Source organism: Schistocerca americana, chromosome 3 (assembly GCF_021461395.2).
Source record: "Schistocerca americana isolate TAMUIC-IGC-003095 chromosome 3, iqSchAmer2.1, whole genome shotgun sequence".
NCBI classification, from domain to species: domain Eukaryota; kingdom Metazoa; phylum Arthropoda; class Insecta; order Orthoptera; family Acrididae; genus Schistocerca; species Schistocerca americana.
The window spans coordinates 307,209,987-307,225,545 of NC_060121.1; the positions used below are offsets into that span (position 1 = coordinate 307,209,987).

The window sequence follows — 15,559 nt, forward strand, 5'->3', positions numbered from 1 at the left end:
TACAAAAATCTTCAGAAGGATCCGACTATGAAGATTTTAGAAATAACCAATCAACTGATGAAAGAGTCTTCATTCTCCTCCGACGATAAGAAGCTGCTTTCTAAAACAGTAGAGTACCCTTCTAGACTCTGTGGATTACCCAAAGTGCATAAACCTGAAGTTAGATAGACATCTTGCCTTATTCCTGCAACCTTATGTTGGTAGGTTTGAGTCATATTAAAAATTCAACTCATTTCGTTAACAAGTTAAAGGAAATGAGTGTGGGCCCAGATGATATCCTCGTTAGTTTTGATATTGTGTCGCTATTTACCATGATTCTGGTAAACAAAGCTATCTCGTGCGTAGCGGATATTTTTCCTACAATACTGTGGCATTATTCAGACACTGCCTCACCATAACCTACTTTCAATAGAATAGTGACTTTTACGAACAGATTGACGGGGTGGCTATGGGTAGTTCTCTTAGTCCTGCTGTGGCTAACTTATTTATCGAGACTTTTGAATAATGGGTGTTGCAGACTGCCAGTAAGAGACCAGCCAGATGGTATTGCTACGTCGATGTCACTTTCGTAGTATGGACACATGGAGCAGAGGAGTTGGGTACCTTTCTGATACATCTAAACAGCATTAATCCAAAAATATAATTTACTGTGGAGACGGAGAGTAATGGGCAATTAAATTTTCTGGATGTGTCTGTGATTAAATGACGGGATGGAACGTTGGGCCATAAGGTATATAGAAAGGCCACACATTCTGATTGTTATCTGCATAAAGATTCAAACCACCACCATACACAAAAAAGCGGTGTAATAAAAACCTTGGTAGACAGGGCGTACAAAATTTGTGAACCTTTTATTTAAAAGATGAGAAATTTGTGCACTGTTTATTTAGAAGATGAGATTTAACATCTATGGTCAATTTTCATAAAGAATGGCAATTCTAGCAAGGAGATTGACTGGGCACTTCGCTCTAGGCAGAGAATCAGGAGCAACAATGAACAACAGCCACCCTATGGTAAGGTTTTTCTTCTGTCCATTTTTAAGGACACAGATCACATTTCCCTCCAGGAAAATAAGAGTGTTTAAGATCGGCAAAAGATGCATGACATTCTTTGGCTACACTGGGGGTATATAAAATTCCTTGTAGATGCGGACGTGTTTATATCGGTACCACAAAGAGGAGTGTTCAACCCGTCTTGTTGAACATAAGAGGAATTGCTGCCTGGGTCACAGGGATAAATCGGCTGTAGCAGAACATGTTTACCAGGAAGGTAATCATGAAATAAAATTCAGCGAGACGAGCATTATATCTTAAACCTCGCATTATTATGCACGCATATATAGAGACGCTATTGAAATTGATAAACACCGTAACAATTTTAACAGGAGAGAATAAGGTGTAAAACTGCATTAAATTTGGATGTCGACATTTTATCGGAAGCATGATGATCGATTACTTTCAATCGAGAATGTTGGTATTACCACAAACAGCCTCATAGCTGACGCCACGTGATGCACAGTGGCACCCTCCTCACTGGCTTAAAAGTCAGCGCTTCGGTGAGTTCTGCTTGCAGTTCGCCACTTTACCTCAGAGGATGTCTCCCGTAGTGGAGACAAAACTACAGGGGGGAGTTATATACACTGACCACAGCCCTTCAGCCCGGAAGTTTTAACTAGAGATATTAAGTTACTGCTCTGAAGTAAATTGTTCTGTGCCGATTTGTACCAGCAGTCTCAACATACGGAGTACATGCTTTGACAGTTCTTGTCAGTAATTATACCTCATTTTCATCAAATTCACTTTGCGATAAAACATTGTATTTTCACAAAAAGTAACTTGAGAACCTGCACCAGTTTGTAGCATTACTACTACCCTTTTAAGTACATAGGACACTGAAGACAGTGCGAAACCTTACTACTAGTGGTGGTGGTGGTGGTGGTGGTGGTGGAGGAGGTGGTATAGCATAAGTGAAAAATTATATTACAACTAAATATTACACACTTATGTGTATAAATAGCTTGATTACATTTTTACCCTCCACGCTGCCCACCAATACTAAATTGGTGATCCCTTGATGCTTCAGAACATGTCCTACCAACTGATCCCTTCTTCTAGTCAACTTGTGCCACAAACTCCTCATCTCCCCAATTCTATTCAATACCTCGTTACGTGATCTACCTATCTAATCATCAGCATTCTTCTGTAGCACCACATTTCGAAAGCTTCTATTCTCTTCTTGTCCAAACTATTTATCGTCCATGTTTCACTTCCATACATGGCTACACTCCATACAAATACTTTCAGAAATGGCTTCCTGACATTTAAATCTATACTCGATGTTAACAAAGTTTTCTTCTTCAGAAACACTTTCCTTCCCATTGCCAGCCTACATTTTATGTCCGCTCTACTTCGACCATCATCAGTTATTTTGCTCCCCAAATAGCAAAATTCTTTTACAACTTTAAGTGTCTCATTTCCTAATCTAATTCCCTCAGCATCACCCGACTTAATTCGACTACATTCCATTATCCTCGTTTAGCTTTTGTTGATGTTCATCTTGTACCCTCCTTTCAAGACACTGTCCATTCTGTTCAACTGCTCTTCCAAGTCCTTTGCTGTCTCTGACAGAATTACAATGTCATTGGCGAACCTCAAAGTTTTTATTTCTTCTCCATGGATTTTAATACCTACTCCGAACTTTTCTTTTGTTTCCTTTACTGCTTGCTCAATTTACAGATTGAATAACATAGGGGAGAAACTACAACCCTGTCTCACTCCCTTCCCAACCACTGCTCCCCTTTCATGCCCCTTGACTCCTATACAGAATCCAAATTGATCTTCCCTGAGGTTGGCATCTAACAGTTTTTCCATTCGTCTGTAAAGAATTCGCGTTAGTAATTTGCAGCTGTGACTTATTAAACTGATAGTTCGGTAATTTTCACAACTTTCAACACCTGCTTTCTTTGGGATTGGAATTATTATATTCTTCTTGAAGTCTGGGGGTATTTTGTCTGTCTCATACATCTTGCTCACCAGATGGTAGAGTTTTGTCAGGACTGGCTCGGCTGTCAGTAGTTCTAATGGAATGTTGTCTAGTCCCGGGGCTGTGTTTCGACTCAGGTCTGTCAAACTCTTCACGCAGTATCATATCTCCCATTTCGTCTTCTTCTACATCGTCTTCCATTTCCATAATATTGTCCTCAAGTACATCGCCCGTGTATAGACCCTCTATATACTCCTTCCACCTTTATGCTTTCCCTTCTTTGCTTAGAACTGGGTTTCCATCTGAGCTCTTGATATTCATGCAAGTGGTTCTCTTTTCTCCAAAGGTCTCTTTAATTTTCCTGTAGGCAGTATCTATCTTACCCCTAGTGAGATATGCCTCTACATCCCTACATTTGTCCTCTAGCCATCCCTGCTTAGCAATTTTGCACTTCATTTTTGAGACTTTTGTATTCCTTTTTGCCTGCTTCATTTACTGCATTTTTGCATTTTCTCCTTTCATCAATTAAATTCAATATTTCTTCTATTACCCAAGTATTTCTACTAGCCCTCGTCTTTTTACCTACTTGACCCTCTGCTGCCTTCACCATTTCATCCCTCAAAGCTACCCATTCTTCTTCTACTGTATTTCTTTCCCACATTCCTGTCAATTGTTCCCTTATGCTCTCCCTGAAACTCTGTACAACCTCTGGTTCTTTCAGTTTATCCAGGCCCCATTTCCTTAAATTCCCGCCTTTTTGCAGTTTCTTCAGTTTTAATCTACAGTTTTTAACCAATAGATTGTGGTCAGAGTCCACATCTGCCCCTGAAATGTCTTACAATTTAAAACCTGGTTCCCAAATCTCTGTCTTACCATTATATAATCTGTCTGAAACCTTCCAGTATCTCCAGGCCTCTTTCATGTATACAACCTTCTTTCCTGATTCTTGAACCAAGTGTTAGCCATGATTAGCCCTGTGCAAAATTCTACCAGGCAGCTTCCTCTTTCATTCATTACCCTAATTCCATATTCCCCTACTACTTTTCCTTCTCTTCCTTTTCCTACTCTCGAATTCCAGTCATCCGTGAATATTAAGTTTTTGTCTCCCTTCACTATCTGAATAATTTCTTTTATCTCATCATACATTTCATCAGTCTCTTCATCATCTGCAGAGCTAGTTGGCATATAAACTTGTACTACTGTAGCAGGTGTGGACTTCGTGTCTATCTTGGCCACAATAATGCTGTTTGTAGTAGCTTACCCGCAGTCCTATTTTTTTTATTCATTATTAAACCTACTCCTGCATTACCCCTATTTGATTTTGTATTTATAACCCTGTATTCTCCTAACCAAAGGTCTTGCTCCTCCTGCCACCGAACTTCACTAATTCCCACTATATCTAACTTTAACCTATCCATTTCCATTTTTAAATTTTCTAACCTACCTGTCTGATTAAGGGATCTGACATTTCACACTCCAATCCGTAGGACGCCAGTTTTCTTTCACCTGATAATGACGTCCTCCTGAGTAGTCCCCGCCCGGAGGTCTGAATGGTGGGACTATTTTACCTCCGGAATATTTTACCCAAGACGATGCCATTATCATTTAATCATACAGTAAAGCTGCATGTCCTCGGGAAAAATTACGGCTGTAGTTTCTCCTTGTATTCAGCCGTTCGCAGGACCTGCACAGCAAGGCCATTTTGGTTGGTGTTATAAGGCCAGATCAGTCAATCATCCAGACTGTTGCCCCTGCAACTACTGAAAAGGCTGCTTCCCCTCTTCAGGAACCACACGTTTCTCTGGCCTCTCAACTGACACTCCTCCGTTGTGGTTGCACCTACGGTACGGCTATCTGTATCGTTGAGGCACGCAAGGCTCCCCACCAACGGCAAGGTCCATGGTTCATGGGGGGAATAATAATAATATGTCTGAAAAAGTAAGGCTTGTTTTTGTAGAATTTTATTGTTTTGTACATAACTAAGTACAGTTTATGGCAAGAACAAAATAATGTTTAAGCTTCCCCTATTCGCTGTTTTGCATTTTTGTGTAAGTGGGAGTTTTATGTCCATTTTTATTTTTTTGGACAAATGTACTAGATTCCTAATCATTTATTAGTTAACAAATTAACTTCTGGACTGAAAATTAGGCCTTGTTATTTTGCATCCACACAACAACCTTTTTATTAAATGTTCGATTGTAGTCATGCTTATTTGATTTTTGTCTCTTTCTCAGACAATGGACCTGGTGTAAAATTCCCTAGTTTCTTTGCAATCAGTAATTTTATTTCCTGTCAATGCTTAATATAGGTTGAACAGAGTTCATGTTCACACTCCACGGGAAAGCCTATTCCTGCACAGCTGACAACAGCCAACTCCAAACACAAACTGCCGTTTGCGGAAATATTAAATTCAAGTAGTGCTATCCACCAATAAGGTCACTTGAGAAAACAAATGAGGTGCTGAGAGCCCTAAGGGCCTAAAGCACACCATCTTTGAACCCCCATATTTAAATAAATATCAAAGAAACCAGTGGGAAAGCTATTTGTGAATGTTCAGATATACGTACAATGTGGGCCTACAGTACAGGTAAAGCTGACCCCACAGTAAGATCAGTGGGATGTCAAAGCATGAATAAATGCTACAGTCTCATAATCATCAATGATGTGCTTTATGGTTCTCAGCGCATCAAATGGATTACTCTGACAAAATCCAAAACTTAATATACTAAATCTCATTGAGAATCCTAAAAAATGTTTTTCTGTCAGTATAACTATGACACTGACGTCTGATCTAATTGTACTATATAATGAGTGAATTCATATATCTGTGGAGTGTGCTGCCATCTAGCGGGATTTATGCGAAGCAAATATCGACAAAAGTCTGCTGCTGTGAGCTGCCACCTGGTGGCATTGACATAAACTTGTAGTTGAGTGGTAAGGGCTAGCTGTGGTCACTGTGAACTGTGCATGTTATTTATCACATTTTTATGTGCTTCGCCCATAAGGCAATTACATCACCCCAGTTGTGCATGCACAGCGTCTCCTTGAAATGTGCACAAGTGAAGATGTGCTTGCGACTCTGATGCCTAGTTTCAGTGTCTATGTAGAGGAGCAATATGTAGCACAGCGCGGTAGATTTAGTGCCGTGTATTTCAGATTACCGCATCTACATTACAGTTAACAACATTCAAAGAAAAACAATAAACCCATAAGGTGTCAAAAGTTAAGGTGTTCACATGCTCTTGTGCTCTTACACAGTAGCAGCCACCACTGCTGGAGGAATATCGTTGCAACGCATTTTCTACTTTTTCATTAGTTGCTCAGTCTACCCCCCTGCTCTTGTGTAGCACCACATTCAAATAGTTTCTATTCTTTTTTGCCCATGTGACATTCATCTCTGCCCCTCTGTCAGTATTTTAATGCTGACTCTGATCAGACGGGAATTTCTTGAGGTTCCAGAGCAGATGGAAATTATTGGGTGTGAGGTCTAGACTGTAGGGTGGATGATCAAACACCTCTCAGCTGAACATTTGCAGGAACTCTGTTGTCTGTAAAGCCATGTGTGTCTGGCCATTATCATGCAGCAGGAGTAAGCATCTTGTGCCACTTGTTCTTTATCCCTAACCAAACAACCAGTCCCACATAATGTTCTAATGTTCTTGTGTTGTTGCTTGGCTCGTGGAATCCCCCCCAACACCCGTACCATCAAATTACTCATCTCTGGCTGACAACCCTCCTTCCACAATGACCTACACCTTTTCAGATTCTGCCTGTCCTTAGCCCTCACCAACATTGTTCTGCAAAGCCATATCAACCAACCCTAAACCTCCTTGTAGTACTTTCTCTCCATCCACAAAATTTTCCTGCTATGCAATCCTAAATTCCCAGAACCCATAGCTCACACTGAAACTTGTGCCCTCCAGGAATTAGGGCAACATGTGCAATGCCACCTCGAAAAGCTCTCCTCCTTGCTCACTTTCTACTCCTGCCTTCTGAGTACCACTGTCCACCACCTCTACAACCACCTCCAAACCTCCCCCACGTCCCTTATAGCTGACGAACCTTGTCTCGCAGACCTACTACATTTACCCCACCCTCCAAAACTCCCTCCCACCACCACACAGAATCCAGAACCTAAACAGACCGAAAACACAGTCATGAACCTTTCCTCCAGAAGCCTTAGCCCCACAGAAATATCAGTTCTTTCCAAAGGCCTCACCTTTTGCCCCACTCCCAAATTCAGTCATGCAGGACTTGTTAATGACCTTCTTTCCTTCTCCTGGTCCCTACAGTGGAAACACTTTTTCACCATCAACTCTACCAATCAGACTCAACCAAAGACCAATGTTGAACCCTGACTAACTCAGTTCACTCCTCCATCCAACCGTGATCCCCCCTCCCCCTTGCGCCCAAATCACCCCCTGTTAACCTTCCAGAATTTATTAACCTCAAACTTTGCCTCATTATCGTTTCCCAAATCCCACAACGTGAAAACTAACCTTACATCCGCAGAAAGAACTGCAGTCCAGCATCTAAAAACTGAGACTCGCATTCGGGAGGACGACGGTTCAATCCCGCGTCCGGCCATCCTGATTTAGGTTTTCCGTGATTTCCCTAAATCACTCCAGGCAAATGCCGGGATGGTTCCTCTGAAAGGGCACGGCCGACTTCCTTCCCAATCCTTCCCTAATCCCATGAGACCGATGACCACGCTGTCTGGTCTCCTTCCCTAAACCAACCAACCAATCTAAAAACTGATCCTGACCTTATAATCTTACCTGCAGACAAAGACTCCACCAATGTTGTTTTTGAACCACTAGGATTACTTGGCAGAAGGACTCCTCTGGCTGTCAGATTCAGCCACCTACAGATCTTGTCACAGTGACCCCATTCCAGAATTCCAGCAGGATTTCCAGTCGCTTCTCAAATCCTTAGGCCCATCCCAGTACCTCTCCCTGGGTCCATCTCTCTGCTCACCCCTACCACTCCCCTCACTCCTTCCTTCTACATGCTTCCTAAGTCCATAAAGCCAACCTCCCAGGACACTCCATTGAGGCCAGTTACTGTGCCCCCCACTGAGAGAATATCTGCTCTCATAGGCAAACACCTTCAACCTATTACCCAGAACCTACCCTCCTGTATGTCACTGTTGATGCCACCTCCTTTTACACTAATGTCCCCAATTCCCATTGCCTTACTGCTATTGAACAATACCTTTCCCATGCCCGATGGATTCCAAACCAACAACCTCCTTCCTAGTCGCGGTGACCAACTATATCCTCATCCACAATTACTTCTCCTTTGAAGGCATTACCTACAAACAAATCCAGGTACAGTTATGGGCACCTGCATGGCACCATCCTATGCCAGCCTATTCAGGGCCCATGTAGAGGAATCCTTCCTAAACATCCAGAATCCTAAACCCCTCACCTGGTTCAGATTCATTGTTGAAATCTTTGTGATCTGTATCGAGGGTGAAGACGGCCTATCCACATTCCTCCAGAACCTCAACAACTTCTCCCCCATTTGCTTCACCTGGTCCTACTCAACGCAGCGAGCCACCTTCCTAGATGTTGACCTCCACCTCAAAGATGGCTCCATCAGTACCTCCATCCATATCAAACTTATTGACCACCAGCAATACCTCCACTTTGACAGCTGCCACCCCTTGCATACCAAAAAGTCCCTTCCACACAGCCTAGCTACCTGTGGTCGTCACATCTGCAGTGACGAGCGGTCCCTCTCAATATATACCGAAGGTCTCACTGAAGCCTTCACAGACTGTAATTATCCTCCCAACCTTATACAAAAACAAATCTCCCATGCTTTAGTCTCCCACCACCATCCAGCCACAGAGGAGTGTTCCCCTCGTAACTCAGTACCTCCCATGACTGGAACAATTGAATTACATTATCTGCCATGGTTTCGACTACCTCTCATCATGCACTGAAATGAAAAATGTCCTGCCCACTATGCTTTCCACCTCTCCCACAATGGTGTTCCGCTGTCTACCGAACCTACACAATATAATTGTCCATCCCTACATAAACCCTGCTCCGAACCCCTTACCTCATGACTCATACCCCTGTAACAGACAGGTGCAAGACCTGTCCCATACATCCTCCCACCACCACCTACTCCAGTCCAGTCAAAAACATCACCAATCCCATCAAAGGCAGGGTTACCTGTGAAACCAGTCATGTGGTCAACAAACTAAGCTGCAACCACTGTGCTCCACTCTGTGTGGGCATGACAACCAACAAGCTGTCTGTTCGCATGAATGGCCACCAACAAACTGTGGCCAAGAAACAAGTGGACCACCCTGTTGCTGAGCACACTGTCAAACGCGACATCCTTCATTTCAATGACTGCTTCACAGCCTGTGCCATATGGATCCTTCCCACCAACACCAGTTTTTCTGAATTACCCAGGTGGGAACTTTCTGTGCAATATATCCTACATTCCCGTAACCCTTCTGGCCTCAATCTTCGTTGTCATTGTCCTCACCCATCCAGCTCCTTCCCTGTTCCCATTCCAACACTACACAGCCATCATTCCACCATCGCATCAAGTCTTATTATTTCTCGCCTTTTCCACTAACCTACGACACTTCCCTGGGGCGCTCCAGATGATACCCTCACCTCCGATGAACACTCACCATCGAGGACAACGTACTGCATTCTATTACTTAAGAAGTCTTCGAGCCACTCACATACTTGGAAACCAATCCCATATCCTCGTACCTTAGTTAGGAGTCTGCAGTGGGGCACAGAGTCAAACGCTTTCTGGAAGTCAAGGAATATGGCATCCGTCTGATACCCTTCATCCATGGTTCGCAAGATATCGTGAAAAAATGGTGAGTTGCGTTTCGCAGGAGTGATGCTTTCTAAAGCCGTGCTGATGCATGGACAGCAACTTCTCTGTCTCAAGGAAATTCATTATATTTGAACTGAGAAGGTGTTCGAGAATCCTGCAACAAACCGATGTTAAGGATATTGGTCTGTAATTTTGAGGATTCATCCTTCTACCCTTCTTATATACAGGCGTCACCTGCGCTTTTTTCCAGTCGCTCGGGACTTTACGTTGGGCAAGAGATTTGCGATAAATGCAAGCTAAGTAAGGAGCCAATTCACTAGAGTACTCTCTGTAAAACTGAATTGGAATACCATCAGGACCTGGCGATTTATTTATTTTCAACCCATTCAGCTGCTTCACAACCCCAGGGATGTCTATCATTATGTCCTCCATACGGGAATCTGTACGAGACTCCATACGGGAATCTGTACGAGACTCAAACGGTGGTATGTTTGTACGATCCTTCTATGGGAAAGATTTCTCAAATGCTAAATTTAAAATTTCAACTTCTGTCTTCCATTGCCAGGCCAGACTGATCAGTGAGTGACTGGATGGAAGCCATCGACCCGCTTACTGATTTTACGTAAGACCAGAATTTCTTTGGGTTTTCAGCAACATCTTTTGCTAAGGTATGACGGTGGTAGTGGTTGTATGCTTCACGCATCGCTCTTTTTACAGCAGCACGAATCTCTAGTAACTTTTGCCTGTCCTCATTCTCCCGATCTTTCTTGTACCGCAAGTGCAAATGTCTTTGCTTCCTGAGCATTCTCCGAATTACGCTGTTAAACCATGGTGGGTCTTTTCCGTCTGTAACCCACTTTTTCGGCACATACTTCTCCAATGTGTGATTTACAATGTGTTTAAAATTTGCCCATAATTCTTCCACGTCCCGTACTGGAAGTAAATGAAGTCGATTCATTTATTAAGTGGGATGCCAACAACTGCTTATCTGCTGTTTCTAGTAAGAATACTCTCCTAGCCTTCTTGACCGACTTTTTAACTTTTGTAATCATAGTTGTAATGGCAACATCGATGAGGTCTGATCTGTTCGTGGCTACCAGATCTAAAATATTTCGATCACGCGTTGGCTGTCGATTTAGCTGCTCAATACAGTTTTCAGATAATGTGTTCAAAAGTAATTCACACGACGGCTTGTCTGTACCACCTGTAATGAATCCATAGACATCCCAGTCTATACTAGGTAGGTTGAAGTCGCCTCCGACTAATATAGCACGATCCGGGTGCTTCTGTGATGCAGAGTGTAGACTCCCTTTGAATGATTCTAGAACTGTCACTGTGTACTGCTCAAAAATCCCTCTTACTATACACTGAAATCTGTTAGAGAGCATTTTACCTTTTCTTATGGCCTAATCAGGTGAAATATTCTAGGAACCTGAATGGGGCACCTGCCTGCTTTTACTCACAAAGTTAGAGCCAGATTGGTGAGCCCCGTCTCACACCTTACCCTTGTTAGCTTTAAACACATTTTCAAACAAAAATAATGACCTGGTGCTGCGATCAGTGGAGCACCTATAGTGCTAGAAGGGATGACATCACACCACAGCATGCGCAGTTGAAAACACAAGCTATGTCTCTTCCCCTAATTGATCGTTGTGCAGCTGACCATTCAGCACTAGACACTAGTTTCTAGTTATTACAGGGAGAGCACTACAAAACATGTCTTTGTCCGTTTTATTTGTATACCTACAGGCATTTGAAGAGAAACAGCATATGTCTAATACAATTTCTGACTCAAATTTGAAGAGAAATGGCATAATTTAAATGTAATATTTACAACAGTTTATGATCACCAGCCGCCACTACTGATATCGCCAAATTTTTTTCTTCACTTAATAAAATGATGTCTTTTCTAACTTCATACATGATCCCTTCATATAAATGCATGCTTCATCACATCTCACAGAGGTTCTACTGTAATGTCATTCTAGATAATAAGTGTCTAGAGCTAAATGTGTTACTTCAGATTGCCTACACCAATGTTCTGTTGGGCAAACTAACTGTTGCACTTTACTTCTTATCCGCTGTAGGTTTTGGTAGAGAATTGAGAAACACAGAGCACTGCTTACTGTGGATACTTCTCATTTTTCTAGCATTTGGATGATGTATAGTTTTCTTGTTGATCACTTTGCTATCTACTGTTGTTTCTGTTGACTCTTCACCTTTTTTTTTTTTACAAGTTTTGCTAGCGCTGATGATAGTTCTACCATTTCTAGCTCATTTAGAATTATTGTTGTTGATCCTGTTGGGGTTGATAATGGAGTTAGGACTATTGTTTTGGTTCTGAAATTATGTTACTATTTTGCTGTTGTATTTCCTTTGTTAGGTTCCTCAGATATTTTTCCCCCAACATGTTGATGAGTATTCACTTGTAGTTAAAAAAGTGCATTCCACTCTTTTGCTTACACTCTTTATCTCCATTTTGTTGTGCCAGCAACTACAGAAGAGATTTACATGCATTTTTGCACAATCTCTCTCGGTGAAATCCACATTTCACCACCAACTGAATGAATACGTGATTAGACCCGCATAATTAAAATCTGTTGACTCATCTTTAAACGAAAAGACCTTCTTGATATGGAGATGCTCTTATAAGATCTTGGGAATTAATGCTGGTGCAACATGGTATGTGCACTTTGTGTTTAAAGGAAGGGAGATTAGGTTACGGTAGATGCATTAGGTGACCTATTCAATCATTCTCTGAACACAATATGCATTTTCTTAAGTAGCAGTTGTTGCTGTGTGCTATTAATTTTTTTCACTTTTGAGAGCATTTCTTTTGTGTGTGAATTTGTGGCAGCAGGAAGAAATAAATCCCACCAATAACAATGTGCAATTGATCAAAGTACTGATTCACACTTAAACCCATTTTGAAATTGCAGAACAACATAATGTGGAAATTATGGTGTTAGAAGATATATGGCTGGTAGCTATGCAATCCCGTGCAGGTCATTGGATGGGAGGACATTATGTTGGATGATGCTATAGAAGGAAGGAAACATCAGTACTTAGTGCTTAATATCATATATATATATATAATCTCAAAGTCTCAAACTGAATTGTACGAGTATCTAGAATTTTCCGGCTCCTTTCCTAACAGGGGAACAGAAAAATTTGTCTTGCTGTTTTGTGATCATTCATAGGGAAAGTAGAGTACAAATATAATATTGTTTTATTATCTTTTTTTGCAGCACTTTTCCCATTTATATTTGTTCCTCCGTTTCGTAAATAACAACTTCTGTTTTACAGGAACAATTCTTGCAATAGGATCAGCACTATTCTGCGCATTCATATTCAGTGCACTGACTACACTGGCAGTTACAGCTTCAGTAATTGCTTTAATGTATTTGGGATTAAATGAAGCATATGATTATCTTCAGACAAATCTCTCCAACATTCAGCATTCTGAAGCCAACATTCAGGATGCTCGAGTGACATCAAATGAGGAGAGGAACTGAATATAAAAATTAATTTTGTATTTGGCACCAATTTAACTTGTTAACCATGCAAGAATAGCCAGAGCAAAATGCAGAACAGAGAGGAAGAGATATTGCCTATGAAGTTTTTTACAATGTATGTTTAAACATTTCTTCTGCTAGTGTCTGACATTTTTACTTTGTATTTAGGATAAGTGAGGATTCTGTAATTCTTGCAAGAAAATGGTTCCTTTAGAACTTAAATAATTCCTCAGGTGTCCAACAAGCCATCGGTTTCTTCTTTTATAACTGAAACAGCATTGAAGAGACTCTGTTTTGTGCGAACTGAAGATCAGAATATTATGTGAATATTCAGATGTTGTTGGTATTGCCATGTTTTCCAAGCAAATAATTTTTTATTGTGGAATTTAATTCCCAATCCGTAACTCAAAGGCACAATGACATCTTAGTGATTTGATTTACTTGTGAGTTGTGTATACCAGTACCATAAGAGTATACCATTATCACTGAAACATAACAACACTATCAACTGGATAAAGTAAGAAATAAAATGTAAATATTATATATTGTGACAGTTGAAACTTTGTGACATACCGTGATTCGAACTTTAATTTTGTTGTTTTATGAGTAATAAGTTCATCAACTAGACTAACTATTCATGAAAAGTTGGAGCATCCCTCCACATCTGACACCAATTTGTAAATGATGTTTCCATCATGGCTTCTGTTCATTCATTCATTCGTTCATTCATTTCAGTTAGTTTAATTCAATTCATATGTAAAGGTAAATGAGTGTTATGATCTGTGACATCACTCTTGAGAGAATTTTCATTTCCTTCTGTATATATATGAGTGTGAAGGAACACATAGGTACTAAAAGCAATGAGTGTGTAAATATGTGGAAATTTTTTTGGCCACATACTAAGATGACAGCACGATTTATGGCATAAGACTGAACAGTAGAATAACTGGAAGAATAAATTCATTTATATTTGGAAAAAAGAACATTGCTTTGTTCCATCCCTTATCCTGTGGTTAAAGGTTTCAAATAATCAGCCAAATTATATTACAAGTGCAGCTGTATTCCAGTTACCATAGAAAAGATAATAAAATTAAATACGTATGTATTGCAGTCTTAACAACTCAGTGGTAGAATTTGAATCTAATTATAAATGATTTTTCTGTAAAGTATTTGTAGAAGATAACCAGGACATGCCCTGAGGCATCAATAGTCATCAGTTTGCGAATTTAGGAGAAAGATACTGTAGAGGGAGACCAAGGGATGAATGCAGCGAGCAGGTTCAAATGAGTGTAGGATGCAGCAGCTATTCAACTGGGCTGAGCCACTAAACAGTCCCATGAATACACCACTACACCAATGAAAGGATCCATTGGAGAGAGTAGACAGTATCAATGAACAAACAGTGACTGGTTACGTCCTCACTATTCATACCATCTTTAGTCTTTGAGGGAGTGGACCATGTTATTTATTTCCTGCTATAGCCGATCAATCCTGACATTTTGTTATACAAAATTTACTTGTAAAATGAAGTATATACTGTCCTGATGCTCAGAAAATGAAGCTCAAATGGCCAAAGAAAATGAAAAAGAGACCATTGGAACTGCCTGGTGGTAAACATAGTCACACAAGCTTTTTATCATCATTCATCATTATGCAAAACTACACTTACAGAGAATTAACAACTGATTGTGGAGGCATGCCCACCTACTTCTGCCCTCTAACTTGCTACACAGTGTCTGAATAAATTAACAATAATGTGGACAGTGGGAGTAAATCGCAGAACCTTAGGTTAGTGGAGGCAGAGTTAAGATCAAATGGGGTATATTACGATTAAGTGATGTATAGTGAGACATTGAGTTGACCCTCTGTTTTACTACAGACAAACAGAACAGGGAGGAATTTTGTTAATTGTAGAAAAAAATTTACATGTTACACAAAACCTATCTGTAATGTTTATTGGCCACTGCATAGTTGAACAATTTTATTAATTCTGGTAAGTAATCAAACTCTTTTTACTGTATACTTGGAAGGAGAGTCAGCATTGGTCGTATATATTTGTTTATTATCGTAAAATCGATTTTCGGTCACTTAGTGACCATCTTCAGTGCTAGAAGTCAAAAATTTTTTCACATTACGATCAGAGAGTATAAAACAGAAAATCACAATTACATCTGCATATGAACATAACACTTGTTAGGAACGTACCTGTAAAATATAACTTAAATTAGTAAGCACTGGTGTCAATA

At 40.6% G+C, this 15,559-nt stretch overlaps 1 protein-coding gene across 1 annotated transcript in view; it reads left to right on the plus strand.

Annotated features, from left to right (window-relative positions):
* Window positions 1–14,341, plus strand: part of LOC124605494 — a 33,770-nt gene extending 19,429 nt beyond the window's left edge. The window contains exon 4 of the mRNA XM_047137221.1: window positions 13,105–14,341. Within this exon, the coding sequence (XP_046993177.1) occupies window positions 13,105–13,313 (209 nt within the window). The 3' untranslated portion in view covers window positions 13,314–14,341. The remainder of the gene's footprint in view (window positions 1–13,104) is intronic.
* The last annotated feature ends 1,218 nt before the right edge of the window (window positions 14,342–15,559 follow it).